Genomic DNA, 20,911 nt, shown 5'->3' on the forward strand with positions numbered 1-20,911 from the left:
ACTCTACGGAGCATGCGAAGGGTGTTGAAGCAGGAGGAGGAGACTGCGTTGACCTGTTTGGACATGGTGAGGGCGGAGTCGAGGATGAAGCCGAGGTTGCGTGCATGGTTGGCTGGAGTAGGGGGGGGTCCCAGCGCGGTGGGCCACCAGGAGTCGTCCCAGGCCGAGGGGTGCGTCCGAGGATGAGGACTTCTGTCTTGTCGGAGTTTAATTTCAGGCGGCTGTTTCTCATCCACTCGGCAATGGATTTCAATCCCTCATGGAGGTTGGCTTTGGCGGTGTGTGGGTCATTGGTGAGTGAGAGGATGAGCTGGGTGTCGGCGGCGTAGGAGAGATTGCTGAGGTTGTGCTGACGGGCCAGTTGTGCGAGGGGTGCCATGTAGACGTTGAACAGCATCGGGCTTAGGAGGAGCCTTGGGGGACGCCGCAGATGAGGTTGGTGGCTTCGGATCGGAAGGGTGAGAGTCGGACTCTCTGGGTTCTGCCGGAGAGGAACGAGGAGATCCAGTTGAGGGCTTTGGCGGTCATTCTGACCGCGGCAGGCGGCGGTCGCCGCCCGCCACGCGGTCACCGCCAAATGCCTGCTCCGCGGTGATGCCATTCTGGCTTTCCTGCTGGGCCGGCGGGCGACCGCCAAAAGGGCGCCCGCCGGCCCAGTGGGAAAGGCCCTGCAACATAGAAGCCGGCTCCGAATGGAGCCGGCGGTGTTGCAGGGGTGAGACAGGTGCAGTAGCACCCGTCGCGATTTTCACTGTCTGCAAAGCAGACAGTGAAAATCCTGCTGGGGCCCTGTTAGGGGGCCCCTGCACTGCCCATGCCACTAGCATGGGCAGTGCAGGGGCCCCCAGGGCCCCCACGACACCCGTTCCCGCCATCCTGTTCCTGGTGGGTTTTACCACCAGGAACAGGATGGCAGGAAGGGGGTCGGAATCCCCATGGCATGGAGGATTCTCTGGCCCAGGGGAAATCCGGCGGGAAACCGCTGGATCCCCTTTTCTCACCGCGGCGGTCAGAATGGGCACTAAAGCACCGCCAGCCTGTTGGCGGTGCTTCCGTTGCCCGTGTCCCTGGCGGTTTAGGACCGCCAGGGTCAGAATGAGGGCCTTTGTCTTGAATTCCGGCTTCGTGGAGACGAGTTAGTAGGGTGCGGTGGCAGACTGTATCGAAGGCAGCGGAGAGGTCTAGGAGGATGAGGGCTGAAGTTTCGCCGTTGTCCATTTGCTGTCTGATGTCATCTGTGGCGGCGAGCAGCGCAGTCTTGGTGCTGTGATTGCGTATGAATCCGGATTGGGAGGGGTCTAGGATGGAGTTGTCCTCGAGGTAGTGGGTGAGCTGGGCGTTGACGATCTTCTCGATGACCTTCGCTGGGAAGGGGAGAAGGGAGATCGGGCGGAAGTTTTTGAGGTCGTTGAGGTCAGCCTTGGGTTTCTTGAGGAGGGCTTGGATATCGACGTGCTTCCAGCTGTCCGGGAAGGTCGCAGTATCAAAGGATAGGTTGATGATCTTGCAAAGTTGGGGGGCGATGGTGGAGTCAGCTTTGTTGTAGACGTGGTGTGGGCAGGGGTCTGAGGGGGATCCTGAGTGGATGGAGTTCATGGTCTTTCGAGTTTCGGCGTCATCTACGTGGGTCCAGGTGGTGAGGCGGTCGGCGTAGGAGGAGTTGTCAGGGGTGGGGTCTGGCGGAGGTGTGGTGTTGAGGCTGTCGTGGATGGCGGCGATTTTCTGGTAAAAGAAGGTGGAGAGTGCGTCGCAGAGTTTCTGGGATGGTGGGACGTCATTGACGTTGGCGCTGGGGTCGGAGAGCTCCTTCACGATGCAGAAGAGCTCCTTGCTGTCGTGTGCGTTGTTGTTTAGGCGTTCTGTGAAGTGGGAGCGTTTGGCGAGTTGGATAAGTTGGTGGTGCTTGCGGGTGGCTTCCTTGTGGGATGCCAGGCTGTCGGGTGTGCACTCAAGAAGCCATTTTTTCTTAAATTTCTGGCAGGTGCGTTTGGAGGTGATGAGTTCGTCTGTGAACCAGGGTGCTTTTTTCTTTTCTTGGTTGACAGTGGGCCTCTTGAGTGGTGCGAGGGTGTTGGCGCAGTTAAGGATCCACGGTTGGAGGTTGATGGCGGCAGAGTCCGGGTCGGTAGGGTCGGTCGGTGGGTTCTTGGCGAGGGTGCTGGTTAGTTGGTCCTCAGTGACTTTGCCCCAGCAGCAGTGCGGCGGTAGTGGGGAGCGGTGGTGTTCGGTGTGTTTCTTGAAAGTGAAGTGGACGCAGTGGTGGTCGGTCCAGTGGAGTTCGGTGGTGTGGCTGAAGGAGATGTGGTTGCTTGCAGTGAAGAGTGGGTCTAGAGTGTGGCCGGCGATGTGGGTGGGTGTGTTGACCAGTTGTCTGAGTCCGAGGTTGGAGAGGTTGGTGGGCAGTGATGCGGTGTTGGCGTCGTTGTTGTTCTCCAGGTGGAAGTTGAGGTCTCCAAGGAGGATGTAGCCCGTTGAGGCGAGGGCGTGAGTGCTTGCGAGGTCGGAAATGGTGTCACTGAAGGGGGCTCTTGGTCCTGGAGGTCGGTATATGAGAGTTCCTCTACGGGTAGTGTTGGGGTCCGTGTGGATCTGGAAGTGAAGGTGTTCAGCTGTCTTGAGGGTGTTGTCCGTGTGGGTGTGGATCTTGAGGGTGGATTTGTGGACGATGGCTATTCCTCCACCGATTCCGTTGGTGCGATCTCTTCTGGTGATCTTGTAGCCGTCAGGGATGGCGATGTCTGGGGCAGAGGAGTCGTTCCACCAGGTTTCGGTCAGGAAGGCTACGTCTGGGGCGGTGGTGTCGAGCAGGTCCCAGAGCTCGAGAGCGTGCTTTCGTGCGGAGTTTGTGTTGAGGAGGATGCAGTGGAGGTGGTTGTTGTTGGTTGTTGCAGGCTTCCTTGTTCTGTTACAGGTGAAGTTGCAGGTGCGGCAGGAGAAGGGTCCTTTGGTGTGGCCTGGAAGCAGGCTGTGGAGGAGCCAGGGTTAAGGGCGAGGAGTTCGCTGGCCGAGTAGCGAAGGCTGGTGGTGCGTGCGGACCAGGGGGGGGTGGCGCTGGGCGTGGTCCAGGTGTGGACCGGCGCAGACCATTAAGAAGAGAGGGGGGAGGGAGGAGCATCTGGGAGGTGGGAGGTGGGAGGGAGCGGCAAATGGGGGCGCGAGGGGGGGCGGGGCCGCAGGGAGGCAGGGGAAGCGGCAGGGGGAGCGCCTAAGGGGGGAAAACTAGGTTTAAAGAAGGCACAAAAATGACAAAATAAGGCACAAGCCAAAAACAGTCACAATTACAGTAAATGGCACAAAATACAATCGGAATACAGCAATCAGAAGGGGCACAAATGAGGGCAAGAGCGCAAGGAGGCAAGGCGCTGAAAAGTAGCAAAACACTTACAGATACGGCGGAAAGCGGCAGAGAGCACACGGGTCTAGCGAAACTTACCAGATCCCACTAGACACCAGGGATGAGGCGCAGGAGGATGCCTGCGGGTGGAGGAGGGCCTCGAACACGCTAGCAGCAGCGTGGGCGGGGTTCAGGGGCACGAGACAGCAAGGTGGTGCTGCGGACGTGGGGGGCGAGCTCTAGACCAAAAACAGGTCAGAGGTCGCTCACCCTCGACGCGCAGCGCCAGCCATTAAGAAGGGAGGGGGGAGTGAGGAGCAGCTGGGACGTGGGAGGGAGCGGCGAATGGGGGTGTGAGGGGAGTGGGGCCGCAGGGAGGCAGCCGCAGGGGAAGCAGCAGGGGGAGCGCCTAAGGGGCAAAAACTAGGTTTAAAGAAGGCACAAAAATGACAAAATAAGGCACAAGTCAAAAACAGTCACAATTACGGTAAATGGCACAAAATACAATCGGAATACAGCAATCAGAAGGGGCACAAATGAGGGCAAGAGCGCAAGGAGGCAAGGCGCTGAAAAGTAGCAAAACACTTACAGATACGGCGAAAGCGGCAGAGAGCACACAGGTCTAGCGAAGCTTACCAGAGCCCACTAGACACCAGGGATGAGGTGCAGGAGGATGCCTGCGGGTGGAGGAGGGCCTCGAACACGCTAGCAGCAGCGTGGGCGGGGGTCAGGGGCACGAGACAGCAAGGTGGTGCTGTGGACGTGGGGGGCGAGCTCTAGACCTTCTTTGCTTTTTCATTTCATGTGAAATGAGAGGAAGCAATTCCTCAGGGATACCCAGCATGGATGCATGTGCTCTAAACTCTACATCAGCCCAACCTGAGGACTCTAGGTCATTGCCTAAGAGACAATCTACAGGTAAGCTAGGTGATACCACCACCTGCTTATAGCCAGTAGCTCCCCCCCAACGAACATGCACTACAGCTAAGGCGAGAGACTGAGTGGATTTGTTGACATCAGTTACCTGGTACTTCTGTCCAAGGAGGTGTTGTGCAGGTGACACCAGGTTTTCAGTCACCAAAGTGATACTGGCACCTGTGTCCCTGTAGGGCTGGGCCTCAACATCATTTATTTCCATTGACTGCTTGCACTTATCCATGTTATGGGGACAAGCAGCCAAGGTGGCAAGGCCAATGTTACCAGGTGAGACAGAAACTGTCTTGGGGGTTTCTAGACTGACCCCATTTCTGTGATGGAGCCAAAAGTGAACCCAACCACACCTTTAGTTTGACTATTGCCAGTAGTCCCACCACTATTACTGCTACTACTAGGAACACTAGAAATTGAAATGGATGTACTAGTAGTGGTAGGCTCAGGGGCTTTACCTGGGCAGGTCTTATCCCCTGGCCTATGGCCTTTACCTCTGCACCAAGGCTTTTTATTGTGTGTAGAAGAGGATGAAGAAGAGGTTTTATCCCCACCCCAGAGGAGTGTTGTGGACCTGAACAGGAATCTTTATGTTTGTGCCCATGCTTGTCCTGAGTTTTTTCACCATCTTTATTCTTTTCTTTGTCATCTCCTGTATGAGCTTTTCTGCTCACCATCGTTCTGACCCATTTGTCTGCCTTCTTTTCAAATTCTTGGGGAGAGGTCAGATCTGAGTCTACCAAGTATTGGTGTAACAAATCAGACACACAGTTATTCAAAATATGCTCTCTCAAGATTAGATTATATATACAGCCTCATAGTCAGACACTTTGCTTGCCATGTAACCAACCTTCTAAAGCTTTGACAGAACAGTCTACAAAGTCAACCCAATCCTTTGAGGATTCCTTTTTTGTTTCCCTAAACTTTATACTCTATTGATCTGTGGTGAGCTCAAGACCATCCATGAGTGCATGTTTAAGAAAATCATAGTTATCTGAGTCCTCCTCCCTGACACTGAGGAGTCTGTCCCTCCCTTTATCAGAGAAAGACTACCAAAGAATAGCAGCCCACTGCCTATGAGGGACCCTCTGAACTTTACAGGCCCTCTCAAGCGCAGCAAACCACTTTTGGATGTCATCCCCCACCTTGTAAGGGGGAACAATTTTATGTATGTTTCTAGAGACAATGGTGTCCTCCCTGACCCCTTAACTTCTGAAACTGCTTCTGCCACCATGGGGAACTAACCCCAACCCCTGCATTTCTCTTTCCACAGCTAAGGCCTCCCTATCTAGGGCTAGCTGTTGCAGAGTCAGCCTGGCCTCCTCTAATCTCAGATTTCTGAGCTCCCTGTCTATGGAGTCATCACCTGGATTAGAAGTGTGGAACCCCTCAGAAACTGATGTGAAATGAGAATTGGCAGAGGTAGATCTTTCCCTAGCTTTCCTGACCTCTAGGTGTGAAGGGAGCCCTACTTGTGTGTGAACCCCTCCCACTGCCAGCTACACTATTAAATCTGCTAGGTGGAAGATCTTGGGAAGAGCCCTCCCCTGATTCTACAGGATGATTCCCTGACTCTATGGGATTAGAATTCCCCTCTCTCTCTTCTTCCTTGTTACTGATACCAGTGTGGGATTTATTGAAAAACGCACACAGAGGGCATCTTAGAGATGCCCCCTGTATGTCAGCCAGCCTCGTAGTGTAGGACTGACCGGTCTGTGTCAGCCTGCCACTTCCGGACGAGTTTCTGACCACATGGGGTGAGTGCCTTTGTGCACTCTGTGGTCAGAAACAAAGACTTCCTGGGTGGATGTGCTTCACACCTCCCTCCTACAGGAACTGTAACACCTGGCGGAGAGCCTCAAAGGCTCAGGTCTCATGTTACAGTGCCCCAGGGCACTCCAGCTAATGGAGATGCCCGCCCCCGAGACAAGTCCCCACTTTTGGCGGCAAGTCCAGAGGGATAATTAGGAAAAGCAAGAAGGAGTCTCCCCCTCAGCCAGGACCACCCCTAAGGTGTCAAGAGCTGAGGTGACCCCCTCCTTGAGAAATCCTCCATCTTGCTTTGGAGGATTAGGATCAATAGGAAAAGGAATGTGCCCACCTCCCAAAAGGGAGTGGGCACAAGGTGGGTGTAGCCACCCTCAGGGACAGTAGCCATTGGCTACTGCCCTTTAATCCTAAAATCCTGTATTTAAGGGCTCCCTGAACCAAGAGATTTAGATTCCTAATGATCTCAAGAAAAGAAGGACTGCTGAGCTGAAAACCCCGCAGCGAAGAAAAGGAGACAACAACTGACTCAGTCCCAGCCCTACTGGCCCGTCTCCTGCTTCAAAGACCCTGCAAAAGAAAAGCGACGCGTTCTACAGGACCAGCAACCCCTGAAAAGCCTCCATCAATGAGGACCAAGAAACTCCTATGGTAAGAAGACATGTCCAACAAGAAGAAGAGGAAACTCCTTCCAAGGGACTCCCACCTCACTCTTATTTTATTAAGTTCATTCGGTCTAGAAATCTAGTCCATTTAAAATAATAATAACAATCATACTTAAAAAAGGATGTAATAAAAACATGGTAACAATGTAAAACCAATAGACGTCAAAACAGTGTAACAATAAGAACAACAAAACAAAGCATTTCATCAAATATATATAAATACAATTAAATAAAACATGAATAAATATAGTAAAAAAGGGGACAGAGCTAAAAACTGAAATATAAGACTTTTTGTCTGGAGGACCAGTATGCACAACCAAAAGACAAAAAAGACAGAAGATAGTCTGATTGGACTAAAAGACGACATTATCAGAGTACCAATCAAAGAAAACAACAGGATAACTATATGAGAAGGCTATATGGGCTTGTGCAGTCTTGGTAGTCATAGGGAAGGCAACAAATTCATAATGGAAATTTCCAACTAAAAACAATACAAAAAGGATAAAAAAAGAAGATTAAAATCCTTCTGAAAACAAGTATAGAAATGGCTCAGGAGCCTTTGGGTGCAATGAACTTGCGACGGATGTACCAGGCCTCCGATAAATATTTGGTAACTGGAATGGCAACCCTGGGAGAAGAATCATGCGTACAAATTCTAATGGCTGTTACTCTGTCCTGAAATTACATGTTTTTACAGAGGGGAATAATCCACCTCTTTCTTGGTGTCTTGTACAAAGGGCAGAAGAATAATACATGCTCTGATGTTTCTTTGCAAAGTTGACAGAAGATACACCTATCATTTGTAGCGATGTTAGATGGCCAATGGGCCGTGAAACCATTGGTAGGCAATGTGCCATATCTTAACTGCAGGTATAGAGCACGGGCATACGGAGGGATAGGGAGGTTCAGGAAAATCTCAGCCCAGGGTTCATGCTTAATTTGGAGAAAATCCATAGTTAACCTACCCGCCCTCTTTTGGTGCAGGGAATCTTCGTTAACTTTCTCCCAATATCTGTTCGTAACAAATCTCCTAGCCTTGTCAGGGATTTGATCCGGGTGATTCCAATAATGGGGAAGACCCATTTTGTCCCAGGCAATTTTCATCTCTTTCAGCCAAGGGATTCTCTCCAATGCCTTAGGGGCGGCTATCAACTCTCTTATAGCCAGCCTATATGGTTCTAGTTCAGCAGATTTCCATAGACGAATCCAATAGGAAAGGGGTCTTAAGGCCGCTATAGTTTTAATGCCATTTAAACCAAGGTCAAGCCTTAAAGGGGTCATTGGAGTGCCCGTACCTAGCCTGGACACCTGCCTAAGGAAGATATTTTCCTTAGTTTGCAGAATGTCCAGGTTTTTATGGGACCCCCAAAGTTCTGCTCCATATAGGGCTGCTGCTCTGATTTGAACATTATAAATCTCCGCAAGAATGTTCAGAGGGGGGCTCGGTGCCTTTCTAGATCTGCGGACTAAGGCCCCACCTCTTTGGCTTATGATCAGAGCCCCCTTGTCAATGGCTGCCTTCCATTTGCCCGATGTAGATAATCTGAAACCCAAATAATCAAACTCTTCAACTTTCTCCAATGGGGTCGAATTCATCTCAATATTAATACGCAGTCGTTTTTTAGAGGTAGTGAATATCATAAATTTAGTTTTCTTAATGTTTACATCTAAACCATAATCACTACAGTAAGCACAGAACTGGTTAATTAGGTGTTGAATTCCCATTGGCGATTTTGATAGTAGGATCGTATCATCTGCATAAAGCAGGCAGGGGATTTTTTTCCCACCTAGTTTTGGAGAATCATTTATGCAGTTCTCTAGGTAGTGGATGCAATTATTAATGTAGAGCAGAAAAAGAGTAGGTGCCAAAACACAACCTTGTCTAACTCCTTTTTTGATAGCTACAGGGTCAGTCAGCTCGCCCCCTTGTCCACACCTGATTTGGGCAAAGGTATTTTGGTGCAACTGGGCTATGAGTTTCAGGAGGCCAAAAGGCACTCCCATGTTTAATAATGTTGACCACAGCAGATTCCTGGGGATCAGGTCAAATGCGGCTCTTAGGTCTATAAAGACCACGTAAAGGTTACACCCCCCCAGGTCGACATTCTTCCATTTTATTGACATAAATCTTAGAGCTTGGTCAACTGTGCTCACAGCGGGTCTGAAGCCCGCTTGTAAATCAGAAAGGGCTTCAGACTCAATAATCCATTCCTCAAGGTGGGACAGAAGATGTTTCGCATAAATTTTTGGGAAGTTATCGAGGAGACTAATTGGACGGTAGTTAGCCGGAATGTTTGGATTTCCTTTTTTGAAGATCGGTACAATTTCTGCCCCTTTCCAAGTAGATGGAACTGGAGCGCCTGCTGCAATAGTATTGCAGATAAAATTGAGGTAGGGAGCCCATATATCAGGTCTAGATTTATATAGATCACCTGGAATTTTATCTGGGCCAGGAGCCTTCCCCCATTTCAGGGAGTCAATTGCAGCTCTAGTTTCGGAAAGAGAAAAAGAAATTGGAATGATCTCTTGGTTTGTTGAATCATTGGGGGGCCACAGAGAAACATCTGGTGGACCTCCATAAAGTTGCCCAAAATGCTCTACCCAAGTTGCTGAGAGGATTGTAGAGCCAGGCGCAGCTGGAGAGTCACTGTCATTATCAGCTATTAGTTTCCAAAACTTGGAAGTATTATTAGATGAGGCTGAAACCAGGATAGTGGCCCATCTGGCCTCCTCCCAACTTCTGCGTGCCTTTGAGCATTCCTTCTTATAAGCGGCCCTGGCTATTCTCAGCGTCGCAGCATGGCCTTCTTTAATTGCATCCAGGAGAGCTAGTTGTGCTGATCTGCAGGAATTATTGAACCAAGGGGCATTGTGTTTTTTATTGGAGTTGTTAACAGTCTCTTTTGTGAAAAATTGTTTTAAAGATTGGAACAGATCAGTGTTGGCTGTAAGAAGGCTATCGCCCTCCTCGGACTCATCTAACCGGATCATACACTCCATTTGATTCGCAAGCAAACTGTAGATAGATGCTAAATGTTTAGGGGAGGAGATAACAGATTCCCATTTTAGATTGCGTCTATTATTGGTTAGGGCCAGTTGGGACACGTTGGACCTAGAGTGAGGCACTATAAACGAAGGAAAAAGACCTCTGGTTGATAGAATCAGGGGATCGTGGTCGCTCACAGGCTGCTCATCTACCCTCATATCTACCATGTAACACCAAAGACGGATATCAAGAAGTATGTAGTCAATGCGACTGCTATGTACTCCGCGCCTAAAAGTGGGTCGCAAAATAGCATCCGAGTGTGAGCGGCCATTACAGGCTCGGAGGCCATGAGCTAGTGCGATGTCAGCCAAAAAGCGAGCAGATTTGTTCAATCTTGGTTTTTTGTTGGAGACTAACTGGGGGATGCCCCAATGGGCATCCTCTTCTTTACAGATTCCTTGGACTAAAGGATTAGGTTCGAAGGTAACATTAAAATCTCCACCAATTAAAACAAAAGAGGGGGAATTACTTTTAAGAACATAGTCCAAGTTTGACAGAACGTCAGACTCAAAGTGGGGACTCACATTCCTGTTATAGATATTAATTAAAAGGAGGGGTTTTTCTTCAGAAATCATTAACAATAGGGCTTGCAAGTCCGGGCAACCAGTGTCTAATTCTTCTATCTTGCACCTGAGAGAAATATTTAGCCACGCGAGCAACCCTCCCGAAGGTCTCCCAGAAGATGACTTACGGGCCGGAACCCAAAAGCTTTTAAAACCGAGTCTATATTTGGGTTCTAATGCCCATGTTTCTTGAAAAAGACAAATCAAGTGATCATCAATAAGGTTACCCCAACCTGGGCTGTGTAATTTGCTTTCCAATCCAGCTATATTCCAGCTGAGCACCTTATCGAGATCCTCTGGGCATGAGGACCCAACTCTATTCTGGGCATATAGAATACTAGGGGAGGGACTGTCAAGGACCATGGTGCTTCCCTCGGGTGGATTAAGATCAGAAGGTTTCTCACTCTGAGTCTTTAAAACCTCGCTGGGTATATCCTCAATAGTGTTAGGATTTGATGGGTTGGCCATGCGGATGTGACCCAAGGTATAGGGAGTGTTTGACTGATTAGAAATGCATTCCTCAGATGCTTGGCATATTAAACTATTGGGTGAACCCGGGACAACAAAATCGTCCGAGATGTTAAGACCAATAGGGCAAATGGACTCAGCTTCGCAGTTAGACAATACCGCATCCTGAAAGGCATCTCCTAGTCAGTCTGCCTCGGAGAGGGAGGATAGAGGACGTCTAGAACCAATTACAGGGGTAGGCAGTGTGTGAGTGGCCGAGCCGGCCCCGTGTAATGGTGGTGATTGAGTACTCCAGGACGACATAGAAGGAGGATAGAACACTTGTAACCTGCAAAGAGAAGTTTTGCCAGTTGTAGGGTAAAGTCTGTTGGCATTTAGAGAAAGTCGTTGGACTAGATCGGGAGAATTAAAATTAATGACGATACAATCCCCAAAACCGATCTTCGCTAGAGGGCCCACCCACCCTACCCTTCTCACCATCAGTATTGAAGATGACATGGAAAAAGCAAACCCCGCATTCACATGCAACCAGTGGATAACCTTATTTTTGAGTTCGGTGAAGGATTCGGAAAAATGAGGTTTGAGTTCAGGAACATTTGATATAATAAGAACATAAGGACATGATTCAGGTGGTAAATGAAGCACTTTGGGTTCTTGAGAGTCCCAACTCTTATTCTTCTTCTGGTATGCTGGCTGTGAGGATTCCCTAAAGGGGGGGCCGTCTCCTAAATTAGTTGCTGGATTGTTCCATGAGGCGGTTCCTTTTAATAAGGGAGCTAAGGCCATATGGGGTTTGTTCGTCAGGATGCTGGGGGTTTTAGCAGAACTAGGCCAGACGTGATTTGGAATAGGAGGAAAAGTTTTGGGAATTTGGCCTGTGTGACTAATGGCAACAGTAGAGTCATGATTAGGATGAATTTCTACAGGTAAAGAAATTGTTGGTAGCTGACTGCTCGTAAGACTTTCAAGTTTGTCCTCAATTCTTTGGAGACGGTTGGAGATAGGAAGAAGTAGTTTAGAGAGCTCATCTCTTATGAGATCCCTAATAAACTCGTTTGCATGGGAGTTATTGGTATTGTGTAAGGAGATTGATGCCATTTCATTAATAGAAGATTGGGCCAGATTGGAGGGACTCAAGGTTCTAGATCGTTTATTTTTGAGGACAGGTTCCCTACGCTTCCTTTTCCCTTTGGTATTAGATTCAGTTAAAGTAAGGGAACCTTCTATAGGGGGACACTGGGCCAATGAAGTTGGTGCGGCACAAATGGCAGGTGCAATTGGAGTATCATCTTGGATCTCTTGAGAAATTTTGGACGGAGAAGGGGAATGGATAATCGGGACAGACTGGAGCTCTAGTCGAGGGTGGGGCTGTGAGACTGGGCTATCATGGGCTGAGCTAATGGATGCAGAAGGAGGGACAGCAAGACGACGTTGCACTAGTTCTATTTCTCTTTCAAGTTCCCCAACGGCCTTTTGTAAAAAGCCGTCCAGGGTTTGGTTAGAGTGCAATTTCCCGTCCAACCCCCCCCCTGCGTCGTCGACCCATTTTGCTAAGAACCAGGGGCCTTGAATTTAGTGGGAGAATCAAGTAAAATCACAGCGGGGCGAGCAAAGGCAGGTTAATATTGGAAATTGACCACTAACTAGGTAGAGGCCTAGAGCTTTGGGGGAAAGCTACCCCACCACAGTGTAAATAGGCTTGAGTTTGTCCTTCGGGCAGTCAAATGGAAAGTGGTTATCTGAGACCACAGTTTAAAGTAAATGTCAGGGGGGTGGCCCTGCCCTGCCTCTTCCTGGCAATGACGGGCAAGGACGGGCCCGCCCTTGGCCCGGGCTTCGCCCGGGCGACGCCCGCGCGCGTCCCGCGGAGCGGGAGCGCTTACGTGTATTTAAAGGGCTCCTGCCCTGATTGAATGCAGCACACAGCTGCTGCCCACCTCCTCCTCCGCCTCCTCCTCCGCCTCGTCAAAGTTTGCGCGCGTCCCGCGGAGCGGGAGCGCTTACGTGTATTTAAAGGGCTCCTGCCCTGATTGAATGCAGCACACAGCTGCTGCCCACCTCCTCCTCCGCCTCGTCAAAGTTTGCGCGCGTCCCGCGGAGCGGGAGCGCTTACGTGTATTTAAAGGGCTCCTGCCCTGATTGAATGCAGCACACAGCTGCTGCCCACCTCCTCCTCCGCCTCGTCAAAGTTCGCGCGCGTCCCGCGGAGCGGGAGCGCTTACGTGTATTTAAAGGGCTCCTGCCCTGATTGAATGCAGCACACAGCTGCTGCCCACCTCCTCCTCCGCCTCGTCAAAGTTCGCGCGCGTCCCGCGGAGCGGGAGCGCTTACGTGTATTTAAAGGGCTCCTGCCCTGATTGAATGCAGCACACAGCTGCTGCCCACCTCCTCCTCCGCCTCGTCAAAGTTCGCGCGCGTCCCGCGGAGCGGGAGCGCTTACGTGTATTTAAAGGGCTCCTGCCCTGATTGAATGCAGCACACAGCTGCTGCCCACCTCCTCCTCCGCCTCGTCAAAGTTCGCGCGCGTCCCGCGGAGCGGGAGCGCTTACGTGTATTTAAAGGGCTCCTGCCCTGATTGAATGCAGCACACAGCTGCTGCCCACCTCCTCCTCCGCCTCGTCAAAGTTCGCGCGCGTCCCGCGGAGCGGGAGCGCTTACGTGTATTTAAAGGGCTCCTGCCCTGATTGAATGCAGCACACAGCTGCTGCCCACCTCCTCCTCCGCCTCGTCAAAGTTCGCGCGCGTCCCGCGGAGCGGGAGCGCTAACGTGTATTTAAAGGGCTCCTGCCCTGATTGAATGCAGCACACAGCTGCTGCCCACCTCCTCCTCCGCCTCGTCAAAGTTCGCGCGCGTCCAGAAGAGTGAGCCCAAAACCACTCTGCAGCCGACGCCCATGGCCCGTGTTCAGGTGGCCCAACTATCCAGAGAGGACCACCAGTCGATACTGACCAAATGTCCACCCTGGGCTGACCTCTCCACTCTTCCACTACGACGCCAGCAGAGGGAATACTGAGGACCCCCCTGACCGTGACTGCCTGGGAAGAAGATTTCCGACACCTAAAGAAGACACCTAAAGAAGCACTGCACCCGCAGCCCCCAGCCTTGAGAGAAACTGACCACCAGTGCAGCAGTAACCAGCAGGTGGTCCTCCTTCCTGTCCAGTCAGTGGCTTGCCCGAGAAGCCCCCCTGTGCCTTGCCTGCAGCACCTACGTGACCCCCGGGTCCCACAATAGAGTTCCAATGGGAACCCGACGCCCTGTTTGCACCCTGCACCCAGCTGCCCCTGTGCCGCTGAGGGTGCATGTTTGGTGCCTACTTGGGCACCCCCCCAGTGCTCCTCTGAACCCCCTGGTCTGCCCTCTGACAATGCAGGTATTTACCTGCACGCAGACTGGAACCGGAGTACCCTCTTTCTCCATAGGTGCCCACGTTATTTTGGCTCCTGTTTGACCTCTGAACCTAACCGGCCCTGTGTTGCTGGTGCTGGGTGTTTGGGGCTATCTTGAACCCCCAACGGTGGGCAACCTATGCCCCGGAGACTGAACCTGTAAGTCGATTACTTACCTCCAAAAATGTACTGTACTTTCTTCCCCCAGCAACTGTTGAAAATTGCATAGCACTGAAACAGCCCTTGAGACCATCTCTGACAACCTTAGATCTATTTTGGATGAGGGAGGTTTGGCTGTCCTGATTCCAGTTGATCTCTTAGCTTTCAACAGGGTCTCATGTACCTTCATTTACCCATCCTTTTGACAATGGTATCTGTAATCATGCTATTATTAGGTTATACTCTTTTCTCTCTCTCAGGAATCAATCCACTGTGCTTCCCCTTTTCTGCTTTTCGTCAGTCCCCAGCACTGACAGGGTCTCTCACAGCTCTTGCCTTAGGTCTGCTATTTTCAACATTTACATTTCCTGTCCAGGGTCTCTCATTAGATCGTTTGTCTTTATGTACTATGTACACAACACTCAAATAGTTGTCTCCTAATCTTCATTCTAGACAAATCCTGTGCCTGTATGACTTTAGGCACAGATTGGATGAGTAAGAAATGTCATAGCCTCAATAGGGAGAAAACTGAACTTTTGGATAATCATTCTTCCATCTGGTTCCCAGTTTTATGGTCTTTAGAACCTGGCCCTAAACTCACCCCTATTCCCACTGCTGAAGTTCTATTTGACTGTAATCTGCACTTTTCACCTCAGATCAACCATGTGGTCGGCACTTGCTCTTGTCTACTACAAATGCTGAAAAATTCATACTGCTCTTCCCTTTTTAGGCATAAACAACAGAAGTTCATGTCCTAATTGTCTTGCATCTAGACTACCGAAAGTTCATTCTATCTAGGCATCCCTGCATACATTCTCTACTATCTACAAGTTATCTAATTTGTAGCTGCTAGTTTTACTCTGAATGAACCTACAGTATGTCAGTATCTATTTATTTAAAAATCTACATTGGCTTCCAATCCACTAATGTTCCATTTTGAAATCTTCCTGCCTAGTTTATCTAATATGATCAATAATGCTGGGTCCATCTACTTCAGACTCCACAGACCTTAATTTGAGGCGGCAGTTTCCAGTGCTCGGCATCACTACTTAATTGTCAGTCTGCCTCATGGTAGCATTGTTTGCCCAATTGACGGATCAGCACTACAACTGTTGTTTCTTAGTACAATATAGATTTAAATATTATTTCTATAGCTTTGGGGGTGTGGACTAATCTGAACTGTCACACTTGTAGATTTGTGTTGGTTTATAGATGTGTTGTTATTGTCATTGGGAGCAATGTCAGAGGCAGTTGGTGGTGAAAGATGCAGTGACCTCCTTAGAAAGGCCCTGACACATAGGCCCAGATTTTAAAGGGCTTAGCGCTATACCAATGCCACATTAGTGTTATTTTTTTATGTTAATGTGGTGTCCAAAAACGTCACGCCATATTTACAAAGTGGTGCAATGCAGGCATTGTGCCACTTTGTAACCCCTTGCGCCACATTATGCCTGTGCCAGGCATAATGTATGCAAGGGAGGCGTTCTGGCACTAGGGGGGGGGCGAAAAATGGCGCAAAGAAATCTAAAATATATCTGCGTAATTTTTTCAGGGATTTTTAACGCCTGCTCAGAGCAGGCATTAAAAGGAGGCCCCCATTGGTTTCAGTGGGCCTCTGGGTGCTTTGCAGGATTAGCCTCAACATTTTTTACGCTAGTCCTGCAAAGCGCAGAAATAGCGTTCTCTAACTACTGCCATGGTGAGGCCATATTTTAAATACGCCATTAGAGGGGCAGTAAGGGGAGTAAAAAAAAGTGGAGCTGCACTAGGTGCAGGGCCACTTTTCATAAATCTGTCCCTTATTTTTTTTTTACAAATTAACCACTGATTCCAGTTTATTAGAGGACTAATGGACAACGATGACTGGAGTGTATAACTGCTGCTATAAAAGCAAGTCAGATGTCACATTATGCTAATATTTTGTTTGTTTCTGTTCTTCTGAAAGCATTGACAGTTACACGATTAAGCAAGCACTTTTGAAAACTGTTTTTACAAGTAGCGATGTTATGTGATAAGCTACTCATTAGTTTGAACCTGAAGGCAGATGTAGACACATAAAGCTATGCTCTTAGTCAAATATTCTTTCGATATTCTTTTAATTCGACGTCTTTTAGAGCAACATATTGCTACTATGTGCTTAAGTATGTAATGAACTTTTAATATATGCCCGAATTTAATATCGCCCAAAAATTCACGTTTGGGATCGAAAGACACATTATTATGTATACTGACATTTCCTGAACAAAATGTGAAATGTTATGTGAAAAGTACATACCTGTCGAAGTAGTGCTTTGAATGACAATGAGCGTATCCTCATAGTAAGATTTCCACCAGCCTTTCCAAGAGTGTAGCCCTAAAAACGTAAACAAAATCCTCAAAGTTTAATGGCGTATAGGACAAACTACTTCATCGTATATTCAGAAATAAATCGTCTCAGGTATTTATTTGCTGATAAAAAAGGAAAACTGATATTTTGCAAACATTAGTCTTTACTGTGTAACATCTTAATGTAAGTACTTGTTTAACATGATCAGCCTAAACAGGAATAAAAACGTATGATGATTTGCCAAATTCAATAAGCCATTATAAAACATTTTAACCTTTTCTGTAGTACACGCCCTAGGAGGTAATCAGGTTAAAGTCATTAAGGGGCAGATTTATGAAAAGCGGCGCTGCACCTAGTGCATTTCCACTTTTTTTGCGCCCCTTAGTGCCCCCCTAATGCCACCATGTGTGTGCAGTATCTATGTGCCTGATGCAGGCATAATGTCGCACAAAGGGTTTCAAAGTGGCACAATGCCTGCATTGCACCACTTTGTAAATATGGCGTGGGGATTTTGGCCTCGTTGGACCACACTAGCGTAAAAAGAAATGACGCTAACGTGGCTCAAGGAGGCGCTAAGGGCGCTTAAATATGCCCCTAAGGGTCATATTCACTAAAGCATTATGGGCTTAAACGGCTGGGAATTGATTAATTTTCTTCTCTCAAGAAGACTTCCACAAAAGTATTCCAGATGGGTGTAAATCGTTTTACAACTGTGCAATTCTACAGCACAAGGGTAAACTTGCAAGGGCTGAGGTATGGTCAGCCCTGTTTCTCAGCACTCACAACTTATGTGTTTGTGGGCAATCGGTCGAAATCTCTGGCTCAAACATTTCCACTCTGAGAACGGAATGCCATAGTTCCCTAAATTCTTCTTCCAGGCACTTCAATCCGAGTTGGCTGGACTTTTCAATGAAGAATCCAGGACTAATTTTACCTGCTGTTATCGCCGCCATTGCAAGATTTTTCCCTGAACTAGTTGACGTCTGCTTAAACCTGCAATTGTAGGGTGTTTTACTGTGCAACTTTTCACTATTTTAATGAAAAACACGATATTCAGTACTGCGGCAGGGAATGAGCAGGGGCTCGACAGTGCAGCTGCCTGCTGGCTCAGCCCCTGCAGCTTCTGTGAAAACCCCTATGCATACAGACCCGGAAATAGAGGGTACAAAGTTTTCAGACACACTTATAACGTTCAATTACATTAATCCATAAGGAGTTACCAATCTGTGTAAAATAACATGACACGTAATGATGGACAGAGATTGGAAGGAGAAAGGCCCATTCCAAACTTGAAGCAGACAAAAGAGGAGGGGATTCTCAATTGCAAAAGAAAGAAAAAAACGAGTATTTGCACGACCTGCTACAATTCACTAGAGTTTAATAGTGGACCGTGGGCAATTACACATTTGAGAAATATTTAAATTGTATACTATTAATTCTGTTACTCAAAGTCCATTCTTCTTCATTTGAGGCACAATAGACATACACTCCCGTTCTATACAACAATCTAAAATGACAAACCTAGGCCCGCTTGTTCTTAAAAGCACAAAGTAGGACCACTTGCCTCCAAGTTTTAACTTTTCTATTTAAGTTTTTCACCATGAATATCTATTTGTCTTTCATCATTGAAAATGGCCAAATGTTGACAAAATTAAGGTCTTTGTCTCCTGATGATTCAAGGGCCAGAAGCTAAAAGCTTGTGGTCCAATTCGGAAATTGTATTTTGTAGTAGGTATAGTAGTATTACAGTGGTATTACTTACGACAAACCTATCCGCTTCTCATATCTTTTCTATGGGGAGATTGCTGTATGTGTAGGTTTACTATTCAGGAATATATGATGGTGGAATCAGGAGAAGTGGCTGGAAAAGAAGGAATGCTCATCACTAAACAGTAGGGAGCATATTTATGGAAAAGACATGCAGTGCAATGCAGCAGGTCACTGTGCTGCTCTGCACTGCGTGACAGCGACAAGGCATGAGTGTGCTGAATTTAAGACAATACTGTGCATTCCTGCCTTTTCCCCTGCGCTAGCACCATTTTGGTTGCCTTGTGCCAACGAAGACACCCTTGCACCATGGTTCAATGGTGCCTTTGTTGCATGCAGGATTGTTTTTGTGAAGGAAGGGAAACCTTCATGCACAAAAAAATCCCCTGAGGCATATTCATCTAATTATGTGTTATGAAGAATGCAGCACACATAGAATTAGGAAGTAACACAGAGAAAAAAAGATATTTCTCCACCGTTACGCCTCGCGTAGCATTATGGCACATTCACAGGTTTACAAGTTCTGGTAAATCTGGGAATGTGTTAAAATCCATGGGAGTTGTTTTTTAGAACACCCACACAACACCCATGGAGCACCTTTCCAGGGCACAGTAAGGCAACACAGTGATTGCTGCTGTGTTGCTTTACTCCAGATTTATGACACCACTCAGGGCCAAGCAAAGTGGCCTTGCTTGGCTTTATAAATCGCATTTGGGGTTTGGGTCATGCATGTACCGTGTTGCGTGGTGCAAACATGAGGCAAACTCCCACAATCTGCAGCACACATAGAAAGAGCAAATCGCCATTTAAGATTGTTTTTGTGCAGGAAGATGTTTCTTCCTGCACAAAAACAATCTCCCCCTCAACGCAGCCATCCTTGCACAATGGTGCAAGGGTTGCTGCGTTGGCGCATGGCAACAAATTTGGCGCAGGTGACAACAAAAGGGTGCACAAATTCTATTTCATACGGTGCAACTCTTTGTTGTGAAAATAACAGTGTGCGATGCTACCAAATTTGGCGCAGCATCACACACCGTCATTTTCCCTTAAATCTGGCCCTAAGTTCTTTATTTCTGAACTGTGAGTTTTTGACTCCCCTCCTTGGACTCCTGGGACCAGCTTCACGCTGTGTAATATGTTAATAATAGAGCACATAGGTCACGCAAATTGTTTATTTACATCTATACATGGAACGTGTAAGCTTCGCAGCTTATGTTTGGAATTTTAACATATATCACAAACAAACACCTACACAATACTTACTTTGCGAAACTCATCTAGATGAGTGTCAGATTGATTTCAAGCAGAATTTCGTTCAAATTGGACAAACTGTTTCCAGACTTAATTAGACAACAAGAATTGTGTAACACAGTCAAACCGATTTACTTACGATAATGATATAGACAAATAGACTAATTATCCCCAATGCAAAGAATATTAGAGAAATTATGCTTGTCACAGTGCTCCGTTTTCCACCATCTGTTTCACGAAAAGCCTATTCATTAAAACACAAAATATAATTATTAGCATAAAGGTTTGGTAATTCGTTTCCACACAAAAATATAAACCCTGGTGATGGTGCAGCAACAGACATATATATGTTACAACACCATGAGAAGAGAGGTTTTTTTATATTTGTAAAGTAATAGAGGTGTATTTCTATATCGAAATTCATCTGAACCTGATAGTCTAGGTTATGAGATTATGTTCAGTTTAGTTTTTAAGACAAAATTGTCTTGTACACTAGAAGATAATATCGACTTATATAATGCCCTTTGGTGAAACCTTCCTGACCAATATTCTGTGATTTCAAACACATGATAATAATTAACAGTGATCATTGCAATATAATCTAGATGATATTTGTATCCCCCCCGCATTACGGTTGCACATTGTACTAAAATAGTTTCAATTCTACCTGTGTATATATTAAATTTGTAATTATAAATTGCAAACAGCGAAAGAGAACATGTTCTTCAACAAATTATTCTTTAAATGTGCCCGTTAAATATACCCAGATGTTCTAAAAGCATCTCCATTTGGTGCCATACATATTAAAATTAGGAACAGCAATTTCCTAATTGAGATTTTCTGTGAATCAAATTAAGAAATTGCTATTTCTAATATTATGAAATTATTAATTTAAAATTACCGATTCCAAGTGGTTCACAAATTGGTCTACCTCATGAATATTAATCAAGTAGGTTGCAGTTTGCGACCCACTAGGAATGATCGCCATCACAGGGATGGTGGTCTGCAGGGGTCAGCACACCCCCATGATTGCTTTTAAATGAAGCAATCTTTTTTTTCATTGAAATGCAGATGTGTGTCAAAAGAAAATAAAGAAACATTTTAAGAGTAGGAAGTGGTCTTGTTCTCAAGGGGACCCCTTTCCATTTTTGAAGGAATACCACTACCTTTCTGAAGTCAGTAAAAAGATTAATGGTTTAAGACCATACTTCAATAGTAAAACATTAATACGTACTACCATGAATCAGT

At 47.3% G+C, this 20,911-nt stretch overlaps 1 protein-coding gene across 8 annotated transcripts in view; it reads right to left on the reverse strand.

Moving 5' to 3' along the window:
- LOC138262021 (ATP-dependent translocase ABCB1-like) overlaps positions 1-20,911 on the reverse strand; it is a 920,359-nt gene that overhangs the window by 429,592 nt on the left and 469,856 nt on the right. For all 8 annotated transcript variants that reach the window (XM_069211673.1, XM_069211677.1, XM_069211676.1 and 5 more), the window contains 2 exons: positions 19,803-19,907; positions 16,595-16,672 (listed from right to left, as the gene is read on the reverse strand). In XM_069211673.1, the coding sequence (XP_069067774.1) occupies positions 16,595-16,672; positions 19,803-19,907 (183 nt within the window). The remainder of the gene's footprint in view (positions 1-16,594; positions 16,673-19,802; positions 19,908-20,911) is intronic.

This window comes from Pleurodeles waltl, chromosome 10 (assembly GCF_031143425.1).
Source record: "Pleurodeles waltl isolate 20211129_DDA chromosome 10, aPleWal1.hap1.20221129, whole genome shotgun sequence".
NCBI classification, from domain to species: Eukaryota; Metazoa; Chordata; class Amphibia; order Caudata; family Salamandridae; genus Pleurodeles; species Pleurodeles waltl.